At 43.6% G+C, this 26,842-nt stretch overlaps 3 protein-coding genes, 1 long non-coding RNA gene and 2 other non-coding genes across 6 annotated transcripts; 1 reads left to right on the top strand and 5 right to left on the bottom strand.

Moving 5' to 3' along the window:
• Positions 1–5: 5 nt before the first annotated feature.
• On the top strand, positions 6–1,147 carry LOC132954525 (guanine nucleotide-binding protein G(I)/G(S)/G(O) subunit gamma-12-like). Its single transcript, XM_061027099.1, has 2 exons — positions 6–590; positions 763–1,147. The coding sequence occupies exons 1-2, from the start codon at positions 513–515 to the stop codon at positions 886–888; spliced, it is 204 nt and encodes a 67-aa protein (XP_060883082.1). The 5' UTR covers positions 6–512; the 3' UTR covers positions 889–1,147.
• Positions 1,148–1,210: 63 nt separating this feature from the next.
• On the bottom strand, positions 1,211–5,742 carry fbxw9 (F-box and WD repeat domain containing 9). The gene is made up of 7 exons (XM_061027085.1): positions 5,078–5,742; positions 4,080–4,227; positions 3,101–3,827; positions 2,867–3,015; positions 2,572–2,775; positions 2,401–2,466; positions 1,211–1,975 (listed from the first exon to the last, which is right to left on the bottom strand). Exons 1-7 carry the CDS (start codon positions 5,203–5,205, stop codon positions 1,901–1,903), a joined length of 1,497 nt encoding a protein of 498 aa, XP_060883068.1. The 5' UTR covers positions 5,206–5,742; the 3' UTR covers positions 1,211–1,900.
• A 2,782-nt stretch (positions 5,743–8,524) lies between these two features.
• LOC132954567 (deoxyhypusine synthase-like) lies at positions 8,525–12,865 on the bottom strand. Its single transcript, XM_061027153.1, has 9 exons — positions 12,634–12,865; positions 12,099–12,263; positions 11,823–11,944; positions 10,815–10,911; positions 10,593–10,679; positions 10,384–10,489; positions 10,138–10,238; positions 9,378–9,503; positions 8,525–9,219 (listed from the first exon to the last, which is right to left on the bottom strand). Exons 1-9 carry the CDS (start codon positions 12,823–12,825, stop codon positions 9,139–9,141), a joined length of 1,077 nt encoding a protein of 358 aa, XP_060883136.1. The 5' UTR covers positions 12,826–12,865; the 3' UTR covers positions 8,525–9,138.
• Positions 12,866–14,042: 1,177 nt separating this feature from the next.
• On the bottom strand, positions 14,043–19,763 carry LOC132954526 (uncharacterized). The gene is made up of 4 exons (XR_009665771.1): positions 19,451–19,763; positions 16,818–16,868; positions 16,514–16,582; positions 14,043–14,122 (listed from the first exon to the last, which is right to left on the bottom strand). It is a non-coding gene; the product is annotated as an uncharacterized LOC132954526 (long non-coding RNA).
• On the bottom strand, positions 16,327–16,439 carry LOC132954762 (small nucleolar RNA SNORD89). The gene has a single exon (XR_009665853.1). It is a non-coding gene; the product is annotated as a small nucleolar RNA SNORD89 (small nucleolar RNA).
• LOC132954765 (small nucleolar RNA SNORD89) lies at positions 18,389–18,501 on the bottom strand. Its single transcript, XR_009665854.1, has one exon. It is a non-coding gene; the product is annotated as a small nucleolar RNA SNORD89 (small nucleolar RNA).
• Positions 19,764–26,842: the final 7,079 nt, after the last annotated feature.

Here is a 26,842-nt window from a genome sequence, read left to right as displayed (position 1 = left end):
CACCGTTTGTCAAAGGTGCCTGCAAGCACACCTGTAATAACCTTATAAATATTAATAATTTTTCCACATTCAACACATTTTTATCTACTAACAAAAGTTATTTATAAAAGTTCTATCTTTTTATTGTTGTTCTGAGACACCCTGTTTTTAGACCGCTGTACATGTTGTTAAAGGTAAATACACATGATGTAGTTTAAAGCACAGCTTACTGCCAATAATCTTTTCATCACGTGGCTGTGAAGTGATGTGTGATGTTTGTGACATTTCCAACGCTTTTTTTGTATGACCTTTAACATCACAGAGCCTTTGAACTGCCCCTGATGGGGAATAAAGAGGGGCAAAAAGGTGAGAGAGGACGGTCAGGAGCGTCTCTGAGCACACTCTCCTGCACAACCTGCACAGTCCCTCTGCATCAGGTCAAAGACGTAATTTTCCTGATTCTTCTTTGGTGTTGGAGGGGGACACTGTAGTCCTGGTAGAAGGTTTTTGTACAACAGGAAACTTCAGGAAAGATGAGCAGCAGCAGCGTTGTTCAGGCACAAAAGCTGGTGGATCAACTTCGGGTTGAGGCGGGCATGGAGAGAATCAAGGTGTGTAAAAATCAGATCTACATTTGTTGAAAATAAACAAAGTACTGACATGCATTATGTCTTTTTTATAGCATTGAATGTAGGCTATGATGTAAAGTATTTATTTACATTATTAAATCATCATGATGTGCTATCCTGTGAAACGTCGTCCTGTCCACCTTTATCCCTGCAGATCTCGCTGACAGCAGCAGATTTGGTGCGATACTGTCAGGAGCACAGGAGAAGTGATCCTCTGATCACCGGCATCGCCACCTCGTCCAATCCTTTCAAAGACAAGAAGAGCTGCGTGCTGCTTTGACAGTCGTCCCGAGTATTAAGATAACCAACACATAATCAAATGTCCAATGGCCTTCTTTGTGGGGGAGTGCAGCTGAAGATTTCAAGAGTCAAATGTGGACAGAAGAAACCTTTTCAGCCGTGATTATTTATGTTTTATTTTTCTGTGTGCATCTAGACTTTCCCTTCAAGCATCTCTTCTGAGACACTGTCTAGATGAAACACTTTACAACACATAGGTAAAGAGTAAAAGTGTTTAGCACAGATGATGGTTTGAGATGTTTTGACATTTTGTAGAACATTTCAGGTATCCAATTCCACAGACCCAACAGCAGACGCAGACGGTGGTTTTCAGGAAGATGCCTTTAATGTCTTTCAGTGTGTTTTCAGGGCTGCATCTCGTCAAGTGTAGTGCAAATGAGTCATACTTTGATTTATTGTAGCCATTAAATGGTTGTACTAACACTCTCTCACAAACATACACACACAGGATATAAGGAGACAAACATACAAGTAAACATTTCTACGATTAGCATGAGTGAGTTTAAATAAATAGCTTTACAATCAAGTGTGTTACAGAGGGCTTAGACTTCACAAGTGTTTACAGCATACATGAGGAGTACATCATGCTTGTGGTACAATGTTAGTTATTGTATGTAAATACTCGTAACTAGTTTCTTTGTTTTGTTGTTAGACGTACAATAATTTAAAAAAAAGAGACTGACTTCTGCCAACCAAGTGTTTTTTAAAGTCTTCAGATCCGGCATGAAATGGAAGTGAAGGGTACAAGACCCAAACTAAATAAAAATAAATAAAAATCATGTTTACACACTTGTGTTTTGTTTGTAAAAAAAAAAAATCTCTCAACACAATCACACAGAGGATAAAAAAATTGAAGAAATTGGACCTTTAGTCATTGTTTTGTGCCCCATGTATGCTAAAAAGAAAAACCTGTTAGCTGTCGCTGCTAGTCTTCAGGTTCTCCTGTCTGCATGCTTTCAAGTCTCACCCGGTAGTCTGCAAGGTTTGTTCTTTTATTTTCTGGGCCTCCAGATCTGCACGTGCATGTCTCCTGAGGCCACAGCGAGGACACCGGCCTCCACACTAAGCTGTGAGACGAAGACAGCGGCAGGCGGGGCATTGGGGGAGAGAGGGAGAAAAAAAAATAATTCAAATATCTTTTTAAAAGACAGATTCTAACTAGAGAAACGGGTGCAGACTGGAATGAACTAACTCCTAAACCTGACTCCTTCTGTTTTGATGTAATAATGCAAAAATGTGACTCTTTGACCTTGCCTGTTTTGTTTTTTTAGTATGCATTCCTGTACTGTTTTTATTTTTCATGTGTAAGTGTGTGCTTTGTTTTCCTTTTCTTTGTGCTATATAAAATTAAACTGAGTAAAAAAAAAAGAAAAGCAGACAGATGATTATTTTGTGTGTGCTCGTTTGCCATCCAAAACCGGTCAAATAGTTCATTGGACATTTGGACATACTGGACATTTGGATCCTATACATGTGCCACAAAAACACTAACCCCGTTGACTCCAGCTTTGTGGTGCTGTGTGCATAATGTCCTCGGAGGTACACAGGGGATATGCACCTGAAACACAAACAACACATTACAACTCAAGATCAATCAGGGGCAGAGTTCACTGAAGGAAAGCAGTTCAATATGTAGTAAAAGTAGGAGTGTGCATGCTCCTACCTTAACAGTGCAATCCGTTGAACAGGTGTAGAGGCTTCCAGCGGACCTGTGGATGCCGGTGATCATGGCTCTGTGTCCCACATCAAACTTGGAGATGGGTTTTAAAGTCCCCGCCTGCATGGAGAAGGCGTGGATCATGCCGCTGTTGTCTCCCGCCCACACCTCACAGCCACGGTAGCTCATGGACTGCAGGTAGGAGCTCAGCTACAAAGGAAGAGGGGTGTTAGTCGAGGTTCATGTTAGCGCACAAACGCTAACTTAAAAGTTCCAAGTGTGTTTGTTTGTTTGCATCCACCTTAAGTTTCTTCAACTCTTTGCCTGCCCTGCGGTCATACACAGCCACAGTGCAGCCCTTACTCCCAGCGATGATGTACTTGTCATCAGCAGCCATGCACATCACAGCGTTACCATGGAGACAGATGCTTTTCACCAGGGGTTGAGCAGCTGTAGACAAAATCATGACATCATCAGTCACACCAAAGGATACAAAACCTTCATTTTGAAATACAAGTTAGATTCTATTGCTCACCTCTGGGGTCATACATGTTGACCCTCTTGTCAAATGTACCAGCGAGCAGTACGTCGGCCTGATAGGACAGACAGAGGACAGCCGCCCCGGCCCTGATCAGACCCATCTTTGCTCCACCTGCCTGCAGGTCCCACAGCCTCACCGTGCTGTCGAAGCCCCCCGAGGCCAGCTGATGGCCAAGAGCTGACAGACACCACACCCAGCCCCGATGGGTGCTAAAGTCACCCTGCCCACCCAGCGTGTGCAGCAGTGTGGCCCCGGATCCTGCCTGCAGATCCCACAGTTTCACATTCCTGTCTCTGGAGCCTGTGGCCAAAACGGTCCCCTCACCCATGAGGAGGACTGAGTTGACCTGAGCGATGTGTCCTGAAGGTAGATGGATGCACTCCAGCTCTGGGGGTGGGCTAAGACTTCTGGGTGGTTGATGTTCATCTATCTCTATCCGTCTCCCGTTTTCCTGATTCTGGGGCTCTGCCAGGTCCTCCTGAGGATTTAGAGCGACATCCTGTGGCTGCCTCTCCCCCTCGCCCTCTTGTGTCTGTTTGGCTTTAAGGTGAGCTTGTCCTGTCCAGCAGGTTGTCAGCTGCTCCATCTCCACACAAGCAGAAGGCCAGTCAAAGTCCTCCCTCGGGCCTACAGGAAAGCCAGCTCGGGAGCCTATTAGTCTGGCTGCCCGGAGCTGCCAAGCTGTGCTGTCCTTTCCCACATTCTCTAACGCATGACAGACCTAGAGGGAGCAGGGAGAAGGATTTAAAAAAAAAAAAGACCTCTCAGACTTCAACAGTTTTCATGTACTCTGCAAAGCAATGAAGCATAATGCGTGACTCCACTGAGTTAAACGCTGAAGGAAGTTACTTTGACACATCTGTACTAGCTTTTTATTTTTAACTCTTAAAGCAAAGATACAAAAGCCTGAACAAACATACTTAAGAATGCACAATAACTTATCATCAGATAGTAAGAAATCTGAAAGTCGTACCTTTGGCAGCACGTCAATGACACATTGAGCAGGAAGGTGTGAGGCGATGTTTGTTAACATCTCCCAGGGTAAAGACAGCAAGCCGCTGGCCTCGGCAGAGGGGGAGGGGCTCACGTCTGAGGAGGAGGGGGTAACAGGAGGAGGCAGACTGGAAGAAACATGACGATGATATAATCGTCATTATTTTAAAGATAAAGTATGGTGACTTGATTTGTACTCGTAGGTAGATTTTGTATACAGTGAGCTCCTTTTTTAGGCCCGACCGATAGAAGATTTTGGGGCCGATACTGATATCGATATTAGGAAGAGAAAAACATCTGAAAGCGATATACCGGTTGTGTTATGTTCAATTTGCAGAGATAGATAAATACATTTATTGTGTTGATCCTTTAAATGCAGTTATCAAACACTTGCGGAAAGGATTTATAATGAAGACAAGATGGTTACCCAACTGGAAAGTAACCGAGCATGTACTGCATCACCGCCTTACACTCTGGAGAGTGATGATGCTTGTTGTAGTCCATATAGCGCCCTCTGCTGGTGACAGAGAACTACTAGTGTAAAACAATGAGACTCAAATGAAATGCTGTTTGACTGGTAAATAAATCTAATAATATCGGCGTATCTGAGATAAAATTAGCCGATACAGATAGTCACTGGATGTGCTAATATCGGCCAATATTATCAGCTGGCTGATTAATCGGTCCGGCTCTAGTCCTACTCTTTTTTAAACATGAGAAAGGGACAACATTGCTCAATACTTAGAGAATAACCCTCAGTAGACAAGATAAAATAACCCATCAGGAAGAACAAGATAAAGAAAAACAAACTAAAATGGATAAATAACACTGAACTTTGCTGCTACATCACGAGTGCTGTATTGTTACGACCAGTTCTTCTCACTTACGAAGTTATTTTTGTATCACTTTTTTTTTTTACTAGAGTTGAAGTCAAAACATCTGGTACCACAGACAGCTGAGGGTGAGAGGAAGTCTTACCCCGGCAGCTCAGGTCTTGAGGCTCCACCTCTCTGAGATGTCACCTGGTCAGGAAGAGGTGGTCCGTCCTGGTCCTGTCCACAGTCTGTCCCTGGGTCAGACCGGTCCATCATCCTGACCTCAGACATCCCCTTCTTCTTCTACTCTCAGAACCAGACCACTAGCTCATAAAAAACTGTAATGCCACATCCCCCTTCAACACTTCTCTAGTGTGGGTTCAATTAGTTTGCTCATAAGGGAATAAACTAGTGTTTTAATCTGAGATACGTTGCTTAAAGAAAGCTTCAGCTACCAATGAAGACAACATTTCACTGCTTTATCTACAACACATGTCAGTTATATACATTCAAGTATAAATGTCTTGTTTCACCTTAAGATTGATCTATTTATCTTCAGCCCAGCCTTTTAAACCCCGCTGAGTTCATTAAACTCATCCTCCGAGTCTGTTTATCAAAACACGAATAACTGTCACCGCCGCTGTGCTCCTTAAATTCACTGAACTAACGACTTAGGAGACAGATATCAAAGGACATGTCTTGTAGGACTTTGAAGAGCCATTTGTGAGGAGAGACCCTGAGCGAAGTTAAGAAAACTCAAAACAAAACTTCCGGTGTGTTAAGGTGACGTCATCGTCATGCGAAGTACGTTGAAGCATGTTTTTTAAAGAGAGAGCCCACCCATAAAAAAAAAAATAATAATAATAATAATAATAATTAAACCCGCAAGCGGTGATGAAGGGCCCTCGCACCCCTGTGCATGTCAGGGTGTGTTGCGACCGCGGGAGTACAGCAGTGATGGAACCTGGCTAAGCGAGTCGGGTATGGCTGCATCCTGGTGCTCTCTCGTCTGTGTTCTCCCGTCTCATGTGCTCTCGCGCCCCGCCCCGTAAAAGTGTGTGTGTGTGTGTGTGTGTATATATGCATATATATATATATATGTATGTATATATAAAAAAAATATTAGTCTTCGTTTATACACAAACATTTTATTCTGTTAATGTTTTTAAGTATTTTATTACTGACAATTCAATTGCATGACCTCCGGAGCTTTATTTTGAAAATTTGAAGCTCAGGAGGCTCGGCTTTAGGCACACAGACATGATCACAGACGAGAGTAGCCAGGCTGCACTTACAGTCTAGGGCTAAGCGGCACATCAAACTTTGAACGGACGCCATAGCCACGCCCTTTGATGAAATCACGTGCAGATCACAACGAGATGTGTTGATCACAACGAGATGTGTTGATCACAACGAGATGTGTTGATCACAACGAGATGTGTTGATCACAACGAGATGTGTTGATCACAACGAGATGTGTTGATCACAACGAGATGTGTTGATCACAACGAGATGTGTTGATCACAACGAGATGTGTTGATCACAACGAGATGTGTTGATCACAACGAGATGTGTTGATCACAACGAGATGTGTTGATCACAACGAGATGTGTTGATCACAACGAGATGTGTTGATCACAACGAGATGTGTTGATCACAACGAGATGTGTTGATCACGAGAACACACTGACAGTTTGAATCCAACAGCTGAACGCTTTATTTTTATACATCTGTTTATGTATTTCCGTTTTCTTTTCTTTCTTCAAAAACAACATTTTATCCATATTTCAACACAATATGCACAGAAATATACATAAACTTATACTTGACAAAATTCTCAAAACTACAAAATAAACATTTCTGTGTGTTATTATTCTTTTCACAAATATAAAATAATTCGGTTCTGCTACTTAAGAGCTTCTTATCAATGCAATACAGTTACAAACAGGTTTCCAGTTTACTGAATAAAAGTTCAATTCTCGCTTAGCATTATGCTAACAAATAACATGGGAAATCCCATAGAGAAACAGCGAAGCTAGCGGAGTTAGCGCTACACTTTTTACATGAATGTTAGTACAAAATGTGAAAATGAACAGTCTTCATGAACCCACGGTTACTTGCAGGAGCTTTACAAAACTAGCAAAAGAGCATGGGACAAGCCATGACAGACATGAGCTAAACTAGCGCTCATGAGCATCATAGCTAAAGTACCTTAAAAGCTTCAAAACAAACGTAAAACACATCCTGACACACACTAAAGGATGGCGTTACATTCCACATGCTATAGAAGAATATATAGACCACATGTATGTGATTTGTGACATTTACTCACCTGTAAATAACAGGGAAATCGTAGCAACAGGTGTGTTTCCTTTCCTGCTTGCTGTCTCACTTGGAGGTTAAGCCTCCTTGTGGAACAAATTGGAACCACACTCTAAATTAAAATATTTTAATCATGAATAGTCACCACAAGTCAATTTCAGACGGGCTCTGTGTCATGCATGAGAAATTTTGAACTTCATTGACTTGAGAGCGTTATTAGCCCCTCTTCACGACATGATAGCATGTCATGTTTGGTACCAATGGATGCAGTAGTTCATGCAGGTTCATTTGATACTTGTATTTATTTATTTTTATAAGTTTAGCTAGTTAGCTAGCAAGAGTTACAACCACTTCCTGTTTATGGCGATGTGATTTGTGGACTTCCTGTTGGATTTTGAGCATGGGTGCAAGTAGGTTTATTGTAGTAGTTGTTGTCAAGATGGATACACATAGTAAAATTCAGAACAGTAGGTTCAATGTGCTGCAGGGGCTGAATGTTTGAAATATTGTAGGGGGCGCCACTGAACCATTAAGCGCCCACTCATTTAAACGATATCAATAATAATAATAATAATTTATACTTTATTGATCCCGCGAGGGGAAATTCGTTTTTACACTCTGTCTAGTTAACATGCAAACAACAAATGTTTGACTTTACCACCAGGGTCATATGTCTCAAAATTGGTGGTCCACACCAATTTTGAGGGGGAATTGAGCTACCGTGTAGCAATGGCTAATGCTAATTGAGTAGAAGTAACTTCCTGTTGTCAACAGGTGGCACTGTGACTTATCCAAAAGTTTCAAACATGGATGTGTTCAGGGCAGGTCCCGTATCATGCATGAGAAATTGTAATATGATTGAACACTGCATAGCTGAGATATAAGAATTTACTTTTTTGGCAAGTTGCCAAAACGCAACATAAAAGTTGTAACGCACACCATGGCCACGTCTTTTGACAAAATAACGTGCAGAGCACAACGACATATGCTGAGCCTGTCTAGAACACACTGACAATGAGTTTGTGCCGATCGGATGAGCGCCCTCGGCCAAGATCCTTCAAATAGGAAGGCAGAAATCGGCGATTTTAAGCGATTTTGGGCCATTTTTGTGAAATTCAACTTGAATTCGTGGACTTCCTGTCGGGTTTTTTGAAACGCCGCAAGAGGATTTTTAGTCCGTCCCGAGAAGCTTAATATGCATACCAATTTTCGTGAGTGTACGTGAAAAAACCCCCTATGGGGAGGCCATTTTGAAAATTTCAAGCGGGCGCCACTGAGCGAAATTCTTTTACAAAACCAAATTTTTTGCGAGACCTGATGACCGTGGAAAGTTTGGTGAGTTTTCGCGCATGTTCAGGCCCTCAAAATCGCATTTAAAGTGGAGGAAGAAGAAAAATAATAATTCCTAGGGTTTCAAGAGGGTCCTACGCACTTGTCAGTGCTTCGGGCCCTAATAATAATACATCCATGAAGCACACTGTGAAACCACTCCTGTGTCTTTTGGCAAGACATTTGTACACTTATTAGACAACGTGTTGACTCTGAATCTTTCATTTTTCATTATGTAAATGCATTGTTTTGGATTGTTTTGGATTGAAGTCTGGAAATTAGTCTGGTAGCTGGAGAGGTACCAGTTAACCGCCTGAGCACTGCCAAGGAACCCTTGAGCAAGGCACCTACTCAAATCCATCAACTGAAATAGTGTGTGTGTGTGTGTGTGTGTGTGTGTGTGTGTGTGTGTGTGTGTGTTTTGGATGCTTTTCAAATAAATTTCAAACAATCTCCTTCCCACTCAGTTTTTAATACAGCTTTCTTTTTGCTTTGTCAAAATGTACGAACACGTTTGTTTGGAAAAAAAATTCTGCACTTTGTGGTATTTCAACAAAGGGTTAAATTCGTCGATCAATTTGTCATCTTGTCAGCGTGAACTGCAAACGTCTCGGCCACCAGTAACGGAAAAATGATGGAAGCATCTGCAAACACCTGGAAAGACACACATAAAGAGATGAGGAGCTTTATAATCCAATGATGAAGAAGAGAAGAATCTGCTGCTTTAGTGACTCAGGAACAGATGAGTGTATATCTGCTGATCAAAGTTAATACTTGTTACTTTATTGTGTACTCTGTTCAACATGAAATACCTTCACAGGTTTCGCTTCGGCTGTGATCTTGCCCCAGGACACGGCCTCATTCGGGCTGGCTCCTGAGTCACAGCCGTCGTACTCCTGAGCCGTGTTGACGTACACCGCAAAATCCGCTCCATTCCTCTGGAAGGAGACGGAGCAGTTTATCAATGAGTCTGCTGCAAACACTCCTATGCCTTCACAAGACAACAACTGCAACCACAGTGAAAGACGATACCTCTGCACTTTGAACTTTCAGTTTCTGCAAGATTCTGTCGTTTGTAAATTTCTCTCAGTGCTCTTAAAAGTGTTGCACATCTTGAATCTGTTTTGTACGACGGAGGATTAGGGCCACGTTAAAAAAATTATATTTTTTTAATTTCGAGATTAAAGTCGTAAATTTACGAGATTAAAGTCTTAAATTTATGAAAATAAAGTCGTAAAGTCATAACTTTACTACTTTCATCATTTTAAGCAGGCTGGTCTCGAACTCATTAATTTACGAGATTAAACTCGTAAATTTACAACTTTATTCTCGTAAATGTATGACTTTATTCTCGTAAATTTACAAGTTTAATCTCAAAATAAAAAAAATAAAAAAATGTTTTAACATGACCCTAATCCTCCGGCGTAGTTTTGTTCTTGGTAAAATGTAAAAATGTTTTCTAAAATGTACATTTGTCTCAAGCTTTGTAAAACTGTTGTACACTTGACTACGTTTGTCTTGAATGGCTGCCAAAATTAATTCCTAAAAGCGTATCCGATGTAAAATCCTTACCCATGTAAGGTTACATATGTGATGTTTGGCTACACCTCCTCCCAGGGTGATTATCCCCGAGCTGTTGGCAGCCAGCGAGAGTTTGTTCAGCTTTGAAATATCTGGAATCAAAAGCAGAGAGTATGATCAGCTAATGATAATGAAAATGACATTATTTATAGAGCACCTTTTAAGACAGATGTTTACAAAAGCAGGAACACAAAAACACACAAAAAAATCAAGAAGTAAAGAAGAAGACTTGTTCACCTTCGACTAAGTCTATGATCAAGCCGGGGTTCTTCTCTGCGAAGAGGAAGAACATGTCTCCTAAGGCGCCGTCTGTCAGCGCGGGGCTGAACACCGGGATGTTATTCTGAAACACCAGAACACAAACACATCAGGGTTCACACACAGACAATAGTCAGTGCTCTACCTCAGATTTTCGGAGCTCTGTAATGAAGGGGATAAGGACTCACCTTGTAGGCCCAGTAACAAACAGACTCAGGGTTGTTGATCTCTTTGCCCAAACGATGAATCACCTTCGATGGAGTCCAGCGAACACCCTGAATTAAAAAAAAAAAAAAACGAATAAAGAAGGGAGCAATTGTTTTGAGAATATTGTGACTATTTTTGAAGCTCCTACAACACGTCACAGGAGGAACATAAAAGTTTAAAAAGAAGATAAAGTCCACACACACCTGAGTGTTCTGCTCCAGCAGCATCTGCCTCAAGATCGGCATCATCCAGTTGTCGAATTTTATGTAGTTTTCTTCCGGGATCAGAGTGTTTCCATTTCTGCAGCCAAAGAGACAAACTGAAGAACTGAATGTTTCTGAAATGAGAGCTGTAACTCAATATATTGATCATTCCCATCTTCAGAACTGATAAAATAGAAGTTACGACGTCTTTACTTCGAGAAATAACTCACTTATTAAAAAGTGTTTCAGAACATTTCTGTCCATCCTGTGTTTTAGGATCGTGGTATTTCCAGATCTCAGCTGATCTTGTTGACTTATTTGACATTATTTTCTGTTTAAAGGAGCAGTATGTAACTCTGACACCTAGTGTTTAAAATGGGTACTGCAGTCAGATTCAAAACATTGTAGAGAACTGTCTCCCCCCACACCCCTCCTCTCTACAGTCGATGCTCACGCAGGTCACCATGTGGTGGACACTGAAGCTTCAGTGTTTATCCAGCTCTGCATGGGTCTGTAAACCTTTCTGTGTTCTAACCTCTCTCCATTTTTCAAAAGCATCTCCAATATTGATCCTAGTTTGAGCACGTTTCTGCTCGTGGAGCTTATTAGAAACATGCAGAGGCTTTTTAGGTCGGGTACAATCACTTCTATCTGAAACACTTCTCTTGCCCGCTTCCATCGCTGCAACACCTGTTGGTTTGACCTGATAACTGCTCTCATATCTGGCAAACCGAGGGGCGTCCAAAACAGGCCGTGTTTTGGGGGTGCCTGAAAACCGCCTACCTTCTCTGGTCCAAACAAATCCAGAGCATTCAGGACCAGAATCTAAAGTTAGAAGGAGAACATACTGGCTGCTGCATTGTTGTCAGAGAAGCCAGCACTTCAACATAGCATGTTTCCTTAATGTCTGATCATATAGTAAGCTCACTTTATCATTTCATTCAGTAGATATCTCACAGATTGCTCCTTTAAGCTATATTTGAAGGTTTCAGCGTCATGCTCTCTCACCTGTTCAGACCTTTTTTGTACAGATCTTTTCCAGACATGCAGAAGTCTCCAACATAAACCGGACCCAGACACTTGATCAGATCCTCCTCTATGCCGCCGGCTGTGGTCACTATAACATCCACCTACACAGAGACACAAATATAGAGTGAATTACACAGGTAATGTTTTATTTAATAAGATTATACTCTGCAACAGTTCTGCATGTGATTAATCATTACTAAACCAACAAGTGCGCTATATATTACAGGCGCTCTGAGTATCTGAGGAGGGTCTTACCATGCTGTGTTCCACGACGTAGCGGATACTCTCCCTGACTCCGCTGCTGATGAGGTTTGAGGTGTAGCCAAGGAAGATGGTGCAGCTCCTGAGGCAGGGGCAGGTCGATGGATCTTCGTCCACACATCCTGTCTTCACCTTCACAGGTGTTAATCGCCTCTCGATCTGCAGAAGTGGACTTTATTTATCATTTCAGATTAAACCACCAGATATACAAGTTTAATTCACCATCTCAATACAGAGGTGGTGGTGGGGGGGAGGAAATTTCAAACTAAAAAGAAACTATTTGCTCGCACAAATTTGGAGAGAAGTTGTTTACAAATCTGTGGGGAGGATTTGTGAAAAAGTCTGATGCACAGAATTAATACTTGAAGTTAAAGAAATTGTGCCAAAAAATGTCCAATAACTGGCAGCAGAGTGACGGCGTAATATTGGTGTCCCAGGGTGTAAACTGTTTACGCTGCTGACTAAGTCTAAATCAGAACAGAGTCTTGACATTTCTGGAGGGCTTGCACCATTAAAAGCTTCAAAGTACCATGCTGTTGATCTGCTGGATAGCCAGCCCCACATTGGTGGCCTGCAGGCCGGTGTTGAGGTACGACTGCAGCAGCGCTTTGTGGTTCACCCCCTGGTTAAAGTCATAACCTTTGACCTTTGGTGTCTCCTCTGGTATAGGGAGGGTGTCCCTGTAGATACTTCCAACTATTCCGTGGACGTGTTTGGCCATTTTGTTGTAAAAAAAAATCTGTGAATGAAGAACCCAAACCACTTTCATAAATTAGAACCGCAGTAAAGGAAGAATGTTTGACTTTTTGATCCAGTAGATATATCGCCCGTAGCACCCGCATGAAACCAAAACAAACTGCTGCTTGGCCACACCTCCACCACACCGACTCATAACATGTCTGTTATAGCGTGATGTGCAATTGGACAAACACGATGAAAGCCCTCAAATGTATGAATGCTGCAGGACTCAGAACAGTTTGTCAAATTCAGATTTTATTTGTAGCCGTTTTACGGTTTAAATTAAGCGTCAGCAAACTCAAAGACAATCAGTGCCAACTTTAAAAATCAACTAAAGCAAAGACATCAACACTCAGAGTTTAACATTTTTAGTAATAATGATAATCAGCTGAAAACAAACATTTAACAGAAATGTGTGGGTGGAAAGTATGTTTTTATGCAAGAAAACCAATACTGGATATGCGTAACTAAAAACTACAGGCCACCTGTCATCAATTTGAGACGCAAGTTGTTGAAAGCCAACTTTGGCTTCTTGCCTTTATTCTGGCACACAGAAATTGTATCGTCTAGTTTAACTAAGAGGGGTGATAAAAAACAGTTGACTCAGTGCTTAATAGAAAAAAAATATAGACCTACGCTCTTACATTGACTTGTTTAAACCCTGTGCTAACTGGCAGGCAAATGTTGACGCTCCCTTCAGGCCTCGTGAACTCAGGCGCGACTCAAACTCCTCCCTGAAAGTTGCTTTATTGTCGGGCTGGTGCACACCTTTACAGCAAACGCCACACACAGACGCTTCCTTAACAACCGTCCACTGTGGACTCAAAGAGAACGACCACCACTCTCTCGACCGGGGTCGGACCAACAGGAGTCGGTGTATCCCCCCCAGGCAAATCCTACACAGTATCAACGGGCAAAAAAGAGAGATGGCGGCAACAATCACGAGTTCGATCAGAAGCTGGAGGAGAAACTTATTGGTCCAGCTGAGAGTTGCGTCGCACATCCACAAAGCTCTTGAAGCAGCCTCTCCGAGCAGGCCGGTTATAAAACGACTAAGAAAAAAAAAGGAGCCACACTGAGAAGCATGCAATGGTTCATGACACTGGAGGAAAAAACCTGGATGGCTCGATGGACAAAAAAAGATCGTGCTGAGTCCGCCAGAGTTCCTATGGTGTCGTAGAGGATGATATTTCCCAAAAGCAAACACCAGAGTGTCCAGGATGAAGCTCAGGTAGGGCACCAGCTCCGTGCACGCCTCCTCCTCCAGAGTGGCAAACGCACTAAGAGACACATGCAGGACTCATTAATATTCATGTACTGTTTCTCCATCGTAGTACTGACTGTTATAATAATAACAGGATGTGGATCAGAAATAATAGGAACAAAATGTATCATTGTGAATCAATGAGCTGGGTGTGTCATCATTTCCACTAACAAAAGAGAAAGGGGGGGGGCTGCTCACCTGCAGGCTGCCTCCTGCACCCTCTTGTTGCCGTCCAGGATGCGTTTAAGGAGCTCTGTCATGAGGGGCTTGAGGTAGGAGTCGGGGGGTTGGGAGACCACCCTGTGTGCGTAGCGACTCAGGGTCCAGCAGGCGATGGAGCGCACCAGAGCCTTTTTGTCACACAGACACTGGATGAGGTGAGGAATGAGTTCTGGCAGGTATGGCACCATGCCCTGCATGCAGCCTATGGGAGGAAGGAGGGTGGAAAAATTAGCCTTTTTTTTTTTTAATTAAATGCTTCTTGCATTTATTTAAACATTGACTGCACAACAATAGTTCAATGTTGAAAATGTCATTCTTGGTATTCTGTCATCTGTGTCTCTGTTCAGCTTTTGTTCTTTGAGAGAATCAAAGACAAACACACTGACCTGAACCAAATGTTTCAGAGCTCATCGTGTCTTAAATGATTATTTAAATAAAGAGCATTCTAGTGACGGGTTCACATCCTTGTTTTTGAGTATTAAGAATTAGTTCACCAAGTGGGATCAGAGTCTGACTGCACCTTTCAAACTGGGGTCTGGGTTAGCTGCAGGAGACATGAACAGATCGCAGATCTGGATCAGAAACAATAGGAACTTAAGGTATCATTGTAAATCAATGAGCTGGGTGTTTCATCATGTCCAGGTGCAGGATCAGACTCCAACAACAACAAAGCTGCAGTTTCTCCAACTGTAGACCTGAACCCTCATGGCCTAAAGGAACGTCACCGACATACTTTGACAATACTTTAGTGGTTACATGCAGTCATTGCTTTTTTTCCTTTTACTGTCTTCAGGCACTTCAGGAACTGACTGTCTGATAGTACAATCCTTTTTAATGCTTCCTAGTCTGGCTTCTCTCCATTAGTGCATGTCCATAGGATCCTGTTTCTACATGTGTGTTCATGACTTACAGAGTGTAAAAACTGAAATTTCCCCTTGCGGGGATAAATAAAAGTAAAATCTAAATCTAGTAACATCTTGATTAACCTCACAACACAATCAACTACAGACCTGTACCTCTGCAGAAGAGCTCTTAAGAAACAGCTGCATAGACTGACCAACAACACATCCCAATGATTTGGTCTGAGTCTTACCCTCAGCTATGGCTCCCATACACCAGGATGCCAGACTCCTTGATGACCCAGTCAGGGTGGAAGAGCAGGCCTTTGAGGAGCGACAGGAGGTGGGGCAGCAGCTCGTCTCGGAACACGTTGGCCAGCACGTCCAGCGCTGCAGCTGAACATTTTCCTGAAAAGAGAGAGAGACGCCAAGTTAGCCTCATGAGAACGCGAGTCCCCCATGCTACGTCATATGACGCCATGTTGAAAAAAAGAAAGACAGACACTTTCTCCTCTAATATTTGTTATGTGTTGTATAACACATCAAACATCGACTTATTCGACAGCCTTTATCAGACAATGTTAAGCGTTAATCTACTAGAAAGTAACCTGCAATATGCTCTTCAAGTTGGTTCAAAACAAGTTCAAAACAATGTGGTGCCTGACATGACATCACATGGGGGGGGGGGGGCAAAATATGTTAAAATACTTTTAATTAATCCACATAAATCTTTTACTGATATATATATCTAGTAACAGAGAGACACACATCGTCTTCGAAGCATCAATGCCGTTTGAAGCTGTTTTTACAACTTTCAGACTTTACAAACTTGTGAACACACTGAAGTCAGACGAAGAACTCCCAACTCAGAAACCGAGACCACCCGAGGAGCACCTGAACGCAGCATTAGGCCCCTGCCCCATAGCATGAGAGTGGTGTATGTTTGGGAGCCACTGTAGCATGCAGAAATGAGATCACGTGAGAATCAAAATCGTGAGTTTACAACTAATCTTGCAGCCCCATCAAACACTGGGCCTTAGTACCTGGACTGAATGTTCCCTGAGCCCACATTGACACACCTGACGGTCAGTGGGCGGGGCTTCATGCAGGTTGATCAGCAACCTGGAAGCTCCTCGGTCTGCACCTCTGCAGCCAGCTGACTGGGATCAGACAAACGCTTCGGTCGATCTTTGTCACAGCGCCCCCGCTCTGAGAACACGCTGCCTGGCGGAGGCGCTACAATTCGGCCTTTTGTTTACATCATGTCCCAGAAGACACTGACCCCGCCCACTATGTGACATCATAAGTGATACGAATATGTGATGGGATGTTTGTGTATATCTCACCATGACATTACAGCAGCTGGTCCTGTTAGAGCCAATCAGAGGGCAGGTTTGACATCACAGCAGCTGGTCCTGTTAGAGCCAATCAGAGAGCAGAGTGAACAGCAGGTACAGACTCAGCAGAGGGAAAGGTAGAAAAAAGTGATCTGCATGAATCAGGATACGCTTCAGTCCGGTTTTGTCACGGCCCCTCCCCCTATGAACAAACTGCTGGGGGCGGAGCTTCAGTCGGCCTTTCATTTCATCACTTTCAGGCAGTGAGACAGGTAAACCTACACTTCCTCAGTCTTTGGACAAATGGTCTTACCTTAGTCCCTCAGTCCCAGGAGTCCTGAGGAGGTGGAGTCTGATCCTGGACCTGAAACAGATGAAGAAACCTCTGAGTTATGATTCAGTGTGTGTAGGGCTTTAAAGGTCCATTCAGAGGGTGTGGGAAAAATCTGAAAAAAAAAACTGTTGGAACAAAAATGGAGGGGCCCGACTTGCCGCAATAATCTTCATTGCATGGGCGCTGAAATATTTTTTGCGTCAGTGTTAAAATACAATTATTAATCCACATATTGAAATATAACTTTTAACAGAGACACATCTTCCTCGTAGCATCAACACTGTTGTTGCAACTTTCAGACTTTACAAACTCGTGAACACACTGAAGTCAGAAGAAGAACTCCCAACTCAGAAACCGAGACCACCTGAATGCAGCATTAGGCCCCTCCCCCACCGCCTGAGAGTGGTGCATGTTTGGGAGCCACTGCAGCGGGCAGCTTGTTGTGAATGCAGATGGAAATGGGAGCAAGTGAAACGCCATCACGCAGAAATTAGATCACGGGTGTGTTCGAATTGTCCCTCCTATCTCCTTTCACTTTACCTTAACCCCGCGAAAACGTCATAAGGTCAAGGAAAGATGTTAGGAGAATTCATAAAGGACTTAGGGAAAGGCGATCTCGTTGCCCTGACAATCCGACCACATTTCCACTAGGCCACGTCATTAAATGCGACGGGCCGGCGGAGGTTAATGACGTGGGTCTGCCGTGTTGAAACTACAATGTTCTGAAAATGGACTACTAAAAGATCATCTAATAAAAATAAAATAAAAAAAATAAAAACTTTCCCCTGTGCCTTCTTACCGGTGAAATAATCCTAATCACCACAAGGTTGGGATTGAAATAAAAGCAATATAGACTACCAGGCTACAAGTAAGAAAAGTGAAACCATCAGCTTCCTGTCCACTCAGAAATCAACATCAAAATAAGTATGATTGTATGAAATTAATTGTTACATTTATGTAAGATATAGCCTACAAATAATGTTTTAAGCATACAAATGTACAAATGTACAAAGTATTCTTTAGTGAATTAAATATGTTGACTAAAACATCATCTGGTTAAAAATGTCTCTTATCTTTTTATCCCTTGCTCTGTGTCAGTTTACCATCATCGTTTATTTCCGTGAACAGTCGGATGCGCAACTCGCTTTAAATGTTGCGGCCGCAAGGAATTGTGGGGCGGCATATCTCATCTCCTTTGGTAAAGGATGGTCCAGTGTATCCTATGCTAAAGGAGGTTATAAAGGAAGCACTGACCCACCTTTCCTTAACTTTTAGAGAATTCGAACGGCTCTTATCATGGCCGCCACTTAAATGCTTCCGGGGTTAAGGTAAAGTGAATAGTGAAAGGAGATACGAGGGACAATTCGAACGCACCCCACATGTGAGAATCGAAATTGTGAGTTTACGACTAATCTTGCAGCCCCATCAAACACTGGGCCTTAGTACCTGGACTGAATGTTCCCTGAGCCCACATTGACACACCTGACGGTCAGTGGGCGGGGCTTCATGCAGGTTGATCAGCAACCTGGAAGCTCCCCGGTCTGCAGCTGACTGGGATCAGACAAACGCTTCGGTCGATCTTTGTCACAGCGCCCCCGCTCTGAGAACACGCTGCCTGGCGGAGGCGCTACAATTCGGCCTTTTGTTCACATCATGTCCCAGAAGACACTGACCCCGCCCACTATGTGACATAAGTGATAGGAATATGTGATGGAATGTTTGTGTATATCTCACCATGACATTACAGCAGCTGGTCCTGTTAGAGCCAATCAGAGGGCAGAGTGAACAGCAGGTACAGACTCACCAGAGGGACAGGTAGAAAAAAGTGATCTGCATGAATCAGGATACGCTTCAGTCCGGTTTTGTCACGGCCCCTCCCCCTGTGAACAAACTGCTGGGGGCGGAGCTTCAGTCGGCCTTTCATTTCATCACTTTCAGGCAGTGAGACAGGTAAACCTACACTTCCTCAGTCTTTGGACAAGTGGTCTTACCTTAGTCCCAGGAGTCCTGAGGAGGTGGAGTCTGATCCTGGTCCTGAAACAGATGAAGAAACCTCTGTGTGATGATTCAGTGTGTGTAGGGCTTTAAAGGTGCATTCAGGTGGTGTGGGAAAAATCTGAAAAAGTTGTTTCCTGCTCAAGTCGGAACAAAAATGGAGGGGCCCGACTTGCCGCAATAATCTTCATGATATGGGCGCTAAAATATGTTACGTCAGTGTTAAAATACGATGATTAATCCACGTATTGAAATATAACTTGTAACAGAGACACATCTTCCGCGCAGCATCAACACTGCTGTTGCAACTTTACAAACTCGTGAACACACTGAAGTGAGAAGAAGAACTGCCAACTCAGAAACCGTCACAGCTGAGTAACTTTAAATTTCCCAAACGTATCACTTGTAACGACGTCTTTGTAGGGCCGTTCATGAGCTCAGAACTCGTTAATAAAGTAAATATGATATTTCCGAGAAGCACGTGAAGGCAGCATGCGCACGCACTCCTCACGTCGCTCACGTCCACTAAACCCGAATGTTCCCGCCCAAAGCTGTCCTGTTAGTGAACCCATTGCATTTAAGTTAAAGTTTACGTCCCACACGGTTCATCTGCTCACCTTTAACGGGTCCTTCCTGGTCGGTGCTCGGTCCTTTAACGGGTCCTTCCTGGTCGGTGCTCGGTCCATGTCGGTTCGCCGAGCTGGAGCTAACGTTAGCCGCCGCTGCTAAGGTACCCGGTAAACTGAGTCAGTGAAGACCGGAAGTCCTCTCCTCAGCCCGGAGTAGGACTAACTCGTCCTGCGCTTCTTAATGAGACCGTAAAATCTGCACTTTGATCGGTTTGAACGACTTTAATAACCGGCCGTCCTCACTGATCACCCAGTAGAGCGCCATGTTGGATTTATAAGAACCGGCAACCAATCACGATGTTTAAATTCTTCTTCTGGGGAATTGATGGTAAACCGGGCGGTGATCAGCTCGGGTGAACTAGCGCCCTCTAAAGGCCCGGAAGACACCGTGAATATTAGTCATTATATTTCTAAGTAATCCTTCTTTCACACAATAAAAATAGATATTAAAAACACTAAATAATCAAATCTGAAATCAGCCAGCGTTTCTTCACAACACATTAATGTTGAAACTGAATCAGAGTTTATGAGTTTAATAAATTTGAGGAGGCTGGAGGAGAAACTTTAGATAAAGTCTGAGAGAAACATGCAGCTCAATTTCAGTCTGTGTGTGTGTAGCAGGTCACAAGAGTATATCTTCTATGATATATAGAGCGTTTGAAATCTTTGTTCTGCTTGTGTTCAGTGTTTCACATTAAAACACCAGGTCTCTCTCTCTTTCTCTCTCTGTCTCTCGCTCTCTCTGTGCCTCTCTCTCTCTGTCTCTCTCTCTCTCTCTCTCACTCTGTCTCTCTCTCTTTCTCTCTGTCTCTCTCTCTTTAACTGACTGATACCTGTGATGAGCCTTTGTTTGTGCCTTTAAGGGATTCACACCTCAACCCCCATAATCACATCTGCTGCCTCATGTCTGCTCCCTTTGTTCCCCTACAGCAGACGTGTATTAGCATGTGTTAATGTGCCTCGACCTTAACTGGGACCATGTACCCCTTGACCCCCTTAACTGGGACCATGTACCCCTTGACCCCCTTAACTGGGACCATGTACCTGTTGACCCCCTTAACTGGGACCATCAATCAATCAATCAATCAATCAATTTTTATTTGTATAGCGTCAACTCATAACAAGTGTTATCTCGAGACACTTTACAAAAAGCAGGTAAAAGACCTTACTTATTGCTATATTAAAAAGACTCGGCCTATCCATCATGAGCACTTTAGAAACTGCCTTATTAAAAGGCAGAAATATTCAGCTGGATCCCCGGCTCATGATGAAACAGTCTTCACAGGACTAGACTGCGCCGGGCTTGGAAGGGGAAGAGGGATAGGGAGCAAGGGGGTGGGGGGAGGCAAGTCATCCATCAACAATCCGGTGGGGGGGGGGGGGGGGGTTGTTGTGGCAGGCTGTCAACCAACGATCTCGAGGAGCCTAAGAGAGCTCAAGAGCTCCCAGGAAAGTAGGTGGTTAGTGACTGAGATTTACATATAGATACATGCAGTAATATGATGTACTGTGTATGCACAGAGAGAGAGAGAGAGAGAGGAGCTCAAGGTGCCAGTTCCCCCGGTAGTCTAAACCTATAGCAGCATAACTAAGAGCTGGTCTACACCAGCACCAGCCCTAACTATAAGATTTATCAAAAAGCAAAGTTTAAAGTCTATTCTTAAAAATACAGACTGTGTTTGCCTCCCGGACCCCGGCTGGAAGACGATTCCAGAGGAGAGGAGCCCAATAACTGAAGGCTTTACCTCCCATAGTACACTTAGAGACTGTAGGTACCACTAGCAGGCCTGCATTCTGGGACCGTAATGTTCTCGAGGGGTAGTACGGCACTAGTAGCTCCTTAAGATAAGATGGTGCCTGGCCATTTAGAGCTTTGTAAGTGAGAAGAAGGATCTTGAATTCTATTCTAGACTGTATAGGGAGCCAGTGCAGAGAAGCCAGGACAGGAGTGATGTGGTCCCTTTTCCTAGTTCTAGTCAGTACACGAGCTGCAGCGTTCTGGACTAGTTAAAGAGTCTTTAGAGACCCACCATAGCACCCCGACAAAAGAGAATTACAATAATCCAACCTGGAGGTAATGAATGCATGAACTAGTTTTTCTGCATCACTTTGCGACAAGATATTCCTGATCTTGGAGATATTACAAAGGTGAAAATAGGCTGTTCTTGAAATTTGCCTGATGTGAGAGCTAAAGGACATATCTTGATCAAATAGAACTCCTAGATTCCTAACAGTGGTGCTAGATGCCAGGCTGATGTCACTAAGGACAGTCACATCACTAGAAAAAGTCTCTCTGAGGTTTTTAGGGCCTAGCACAATAACTTCAGTCTTGTCTGAGTTAAGTAGCAAAAAATGTCTGGTCATACAGGTCCTAACGTCCTTAAAGCATGTTTCTAGCTTACATAACTGACTGGTGCCATCGGGCTTCATTGATACATAAAGCTGAGTATCATCTGCATAACAATGAAACTGTATGGAGTGTTTCCTCATAATATTTCCCAGAGGAAGCATATATAATGTAAAGAGAATTGGTCCAAGCACTGAACCTTGTGGCACTCCATAGCTAACTTTGGTGTGCATAGAGGACTTATCATTAACATGTACAAACTGAGATTGGTCTGATAAATAGGATTCAAACCAACTTAAAGCAGTCCCTGTAATTCCAAGTAAATGTTCTAGTCTGTATAATAGGATCTGATGGTCAATAGTGTCAAAGCAGCACTAAGATCTAACAAGACGAGCACAGAGAGAAGTTCCCTGTCCTGGTGCAGATATGTCTGATATGGCAGAGACAGTTCCAGGACCAGATATTAGTCTAGACTGTTTTTCTCCAATCGACCCAAACAAGCTATTTAAGGAAGTCCTTCCCTTAGTTAGCAACTCTATATTAGATATGATCAATGTGTCTTTACTGGCAGGCTATGTACCACAGTCATTTAAAGTAGCGGTAATCAAACCTCTACTCAAAAAACCTACTCTAGATTCAGGAACTCTAGCTAACTATAGGCCTATATCCAACCTTCCTTATATCTCAAAGATCCTGGAGAAAGTGGTAGCTAATCAGCTGTGTGACTTTCTCCATGACAACAGTTTATTTGAGGAGTTTCAGTCAGGATTTAGAGTCCCCCATAGCCTTGAGACTGCACTAGTTAAAGTTACAAACGATCTACTTCTAGCTTCAGTAAGGGCAGGAGGCTACCAATTTTGTCTCTGATGTCTAGAATTTTGTAGTTGAAAAAGCTAAGGAAATCATTACTGCTGAGGGCTAAAGGAATACAAGGCTCAATGGAGCTATGACTCTCTGTCAGCCTGGCTACAGTGCTGAAAAGGTATCTAGGATTGCTTTTGTTTTCCTCGATTAGAGAGGAGTAGTAGGCAGCTCAAGCGTGACGTAGAGCCTTCATATATCTTCTATGACTATCCTGCTAGAATAAACGAGATTCTACCGTTTTGGTCGAGCGCCATATTCTTTCAAAATTTTGCGACGATTGTTTTAGAGTACGGGTTTCTGAGTTGAACCATGGAGCTAGTCTCTGCCGTTTGATAACCTTCTGTTTTAGGGGAGCAATCGAATCAAGAGTAACTCTCAGCGAATCCACTGCACTATCAACAAACTGATCTAGCTGAGAGGGACTAAAGCTATTATAAGAGTTTCCAACTGGGTTGAAACACGGTACTGAATCAAAAGCAGCTGAAATAGCTTCCTTGTACCCCTTGACCCCCTTAACTGGGACCATGTTCCCGTTGACCCCCTTAACTGGGACCATGTACCCGTTGACCCCCTTAACTGGGACCAGGTACCCCTTGACCAGTTTAACTGGGACCATGTTCCCGTTGACCCCCTTAACTGGGACCATGTACCCGTCGACCCCCTTAACTGGGACCATGTACCCGTCGACCCCCTTAACTGGGACCACTGCCAGACTCTCTTTAGTGCCGCCTGTTAGCAACATATAACTCATATGAAGGATTTTAAATCAAGACATGTGACCTGTTTACAGCTTTTCAAAATAAAAGTATTTCATCTTTTGTTCTCTTAGTACTTTATTAGAACCCAAACAACATGCGTTGAGACAAACAAATCAAAGTCCCCATGATCATAGATTTCTTTACACAAAGTGCTGAGAACAAAATATCTGGAATAAAGACGAGAAGTTTAAACTCTATTTGAGCCAAAAAACGACACACAGGGATTAAATGTGAATGAAAACAGAGTGAAGAGTTGTGCTCTTTGTCTTCTTCCTCCTCTCACTTTAACTCTGAGACTCGACTTTCATCTCAAGGTTGAAGTCGTACGAGAACAAAACACAAAGAAAAGTTTTGAACATGTCAGACTGAAGACAAAAACAAAAGATTTAAACATTTCACACAATAACGCTCTCAGCTCACTGATGTTTGTTAGTGTCCTTATTCTGAAACGTACAAAATGTCTTTATCACAAGTCAACCCGTCAACACGATGACCTTTCTTCTTTGGATTCGTCCGTGTTGGTTTGAAATCCCTCTTCTCCTGACGTCAGACTGGATCTCTCAGTTCCAAACAGACTGAAGACTTTGGGGTTCTTTGACTTCATGATCTGTGATTTTTAAGAACTCTGAAATATGAAATCAAACATGAACACACCATGCTTCCTCTCCTTCATTAAAAACTCCTCTGGGGTGTTTTCATCACATCTCTTCTGTCACCCTGTAAAACATTAACATATTTCTCCCTCCTCCTCTTCGATCTGATTGGAGAGAAATATGCAACACACACTGTGAGCACACATACACGTTTACATGTTCAGGTGAACAAAGGCCATCATGAGCAGAGATAGCCTCCACGGATAAACAGACACAGGAAGGAGCACCACCACAGATATTCAGACGTCAAAGCCCCGCCCCTAATGTTTGATTGACAGGTGATCTGTTTGCAGTGAGGGACAACGATGAGCTCTCAGCTACAAACATGAAGATTAACTAAGTTTAAGAGTTTAAACACAGACTTGAAGCCTGGGTTTTAATTCCTGAGGTTTCTGCACTGTAATCGACTTGTGAGGGGTTCTTCTTAGAATGACCATCAGGAAATGTTACTAATATCACAACACATCTTCAGTGCCTCAAAGACACTGAGTGTTTGGCCTTTGATCAGAAGACACCCATAGCCGTGGCTGGACCCCCTCAAGCTGCTCAGACCTTGGTTTTTTGTCTCATGAGTAGTCGGTCATTTGGCAGTTTAAAGAGCCAGTGAGTGCTCCTTTTGGTGGCAGTAAGCCATTTGACTGCCTTCCTATGGGCCCGCCCTCTGAAGCTCCCTCAGGAACCTTTCACTGGAACTCACTACAAAGCCCCTGAAACACACCTCCACTGGACACCCCTTTTCTATTCCAGTGTCTCTCCTCTACTTCAGCTTCAATGTTCGAGTATCACAGCCCATTTAGTTCATGTTTTATCGACCCCATGCTCCCAGGGGGGCTGCAGCTCAATCATGAAGACACATCTCCAGTAGTCGGACCAGAAAACTAGATCCTGGTCCAAAATAACATATTCCCCAAATTATTACAAATACAAAGAACAATCAACAGACCATCACATCAAAAAAGCATGAACCATGAAATGTTTTCACAGTTGTGATCCCCTGTAATTCTCTACTCACCTCACCTCTGCCTGCCAGCCATTCCCACCAATCAGCACACTCTGCTGCTGTTTATATGCAAGGGAGACCAGTATTTAGATTCGATTAGATGTTTATTGCCATTATCTGTGGTTCATATTGCACACTTGTACTGCACTGTGAGGTTGTCGGCTGTCCATTTAGCAGGTGAGGTGTGGGGTGTAGTATTTCCTTCCCACCTTAATGTCCTGTGCTACAAGTCTCACAGCAGCTGGGAAGAAGCTGTTGTGGTGTAGCGGGCCTTGTGGAGTAGACATGCTCTGTGGTGTCTCAGGTTATAGCCTGAGTTCTTCCACCTGAACAGAGCATGAGCTGGGTGCTGTTTGTCCCTGAGGATGCTTTCCTCCTACAGCGCTGTGTGTACAGTGTGTCCATGGAGGGGAAGTTGGAGCCCATGACTCTCTCTGCAGTCTTGATGACCCGTTGATTTGTGGTGGTTCCTGAACCACACGGTGACTCCACTGGTGAGGATGCTTTCAACGAGTCCTCTGCAGGCCTGGGTGAGGGGCTGACGTCTGAGTCCGGGTCTTCTTCAGCAGCATGATGAAGTAAAGCTGCTGCTGTGCTTTCTTCACTGTTTAAGCAGCTCAGGTCTTACCAAGGAACTTGTAGCTGTCAGCCTGCTCCACCACAATCCCCTTGATGTCGAGAGGCTGCAGAGGGGGGGGGGGGCTTTCCTCCTCAAGTCCAGAATAAACTCCTTTGTTTTGTCTATGTTCAAAACTAAGTCGCTGTCCTCTCCATAGACAGTGACTTTGTGGACCAGCTCCCTGTAAGAGCGCTCATCCCTCCCTCTGATGAGGCCATGGATGGTCGTGTCGTCTGCATATTTAATGATGATGCTGTTATTGTCCTGAGGGGAGACGCAGTCATATGTATACAGAGAGAAGAGTTTTGAGGCAGCAGCCCTGGGGGGTTCCTGTGCTGACTGTGAGCTCAGACCTTTGTTCCCCTCCTCACCACCTGTGGTCTGTCTATGAGGAAATCCAGGATCCAGTTGCAGGTGGGTGTCGGTACTCCAAGGTCTGTCAGCTTCATTGGCCTAATGGTGTTAAAGCTGTAATCCACAATGAGCAGACGTGCGTATGTGTTGTTAGTGTCCAGATGTTCCAGTGTGGAGTGGAGTGTCAGCCTCGTCGTCCACTGATCTGTTGGTAGGTAAACTGAAGGGGGTCTACGGAGTCTGGACCCACTGAGTTGATGTAAACCTCTCTTGCTCATTCACTCCTTGCCAGATTGTTCTTCACCAACTCAAGCAATACACTCCAGCTCTCATTCTTGGACTGATTCCCTGTTGCTGACCCTGTTGCTGCCTCTAACCTGTCTGCCACAGCCCTCCGTCCCTGGCCATGAGTTCTGACGCTGCGTTTTCCTTTTCCCTTTGGCAGACTGATGTTCCCTTGCAACCACGCTACATCAGCTGCTTGTCATGTCTCTTATTTTTTGTTTCCTCTCTACGCGATCCTCACTTGAACCGGAAGTTGTTCTGTGCCGCCATGTTGAAGGACGTCTCAAGTCTCTTATTTCGGCACCGAGGAGCGAGGATCGAGGAAACATGAGCATCTTTCCAGGAAGTCTTTTTACTGACCGACACACCCCGTCTCGAATATCACTCATTGATTGGACGCTGCAACGGCTGGGACTTCAGTGAAACTTATCAACATGAGCGGAGTTTAATAATGGAGGAAAGACGGACTTTAAACATCTGTCAGTTTGTAAAGAGTGTGA

This window comes from Labrus mixtus, chromosome 20 (assembly GCF_963584025.1).
Source record: "Labrus mixtus chromosome 20, fLabMix1.1, whole genome shotgun sequence".
Lineage (NCBI taxonomy): Eukaryota > Metazoa > Chordata > Actinopteri > Labriformes > Labridae > Labrus > Labrus mixtus.
Note: the sequence above shows the minus strand (reverse complement) of the source record. Positions and strands in the feature narration are given on the sequence as shown.

Bases quoted from the DNA above. Each gene is read 5' to 3' on its own strand.
- LOC132954525 (XM_061027099.1), top strand. From the start codon at position 513: ATGAGCAGCAGCAGCGTTGTTCAGGCACAAAAGCTGGTGGATCAACTT. The intron at 591-762 runs GTGTGTAAAAAT...TTATCCCTGCAG, and splicing joins CGGGCATGGAGAGAATCAAG to ATCTCGCTGACAGCAGCAGA.
- LOC132954567 (XM_061027153.1), bottom strand. From the start codon at position 12,825: ATGGCCAAACACGTCCACGGAATAGTTGGAAGTATCTACAGGGACACC. The intron at 10,490-10,592 runs GTGAGTCCTTAT...CTGGTGTTTCAG, and splicing joins TTTGTTACTGGGCCTACAAG to AATAACATCCCGGTGTTCAG. The intron at 9,504-10,137 runs GTAAGGATTTTA...GTCTCCTTCCAG, and splicing joins ACATATGTAACCTTACATGG to AGGAATGGAGCGGATTTTGC.
- fbxw9 (XM_061027085.1), bottom strand. From the start codon at position 5,205: ATGTCTGAGGTCAGGATGATGGACCGGTCTGACCCAGGGACAGACTGT. The intron at 3,016-3,100 runs GTGAGCAATAGA...TTTTGTCTACAG, and splicing joins CAACATGTATGACCCCAGAG to CTGCTCAACCCCTGGTGAAA. The intron at 2,776-2,866 runs GTGGATGCAAAC...CTTCCTTTGTAG, and splicing joins AAGAGTTGAAGAAACTTAAG to CTGAGCTCCTACCTGCAGTC.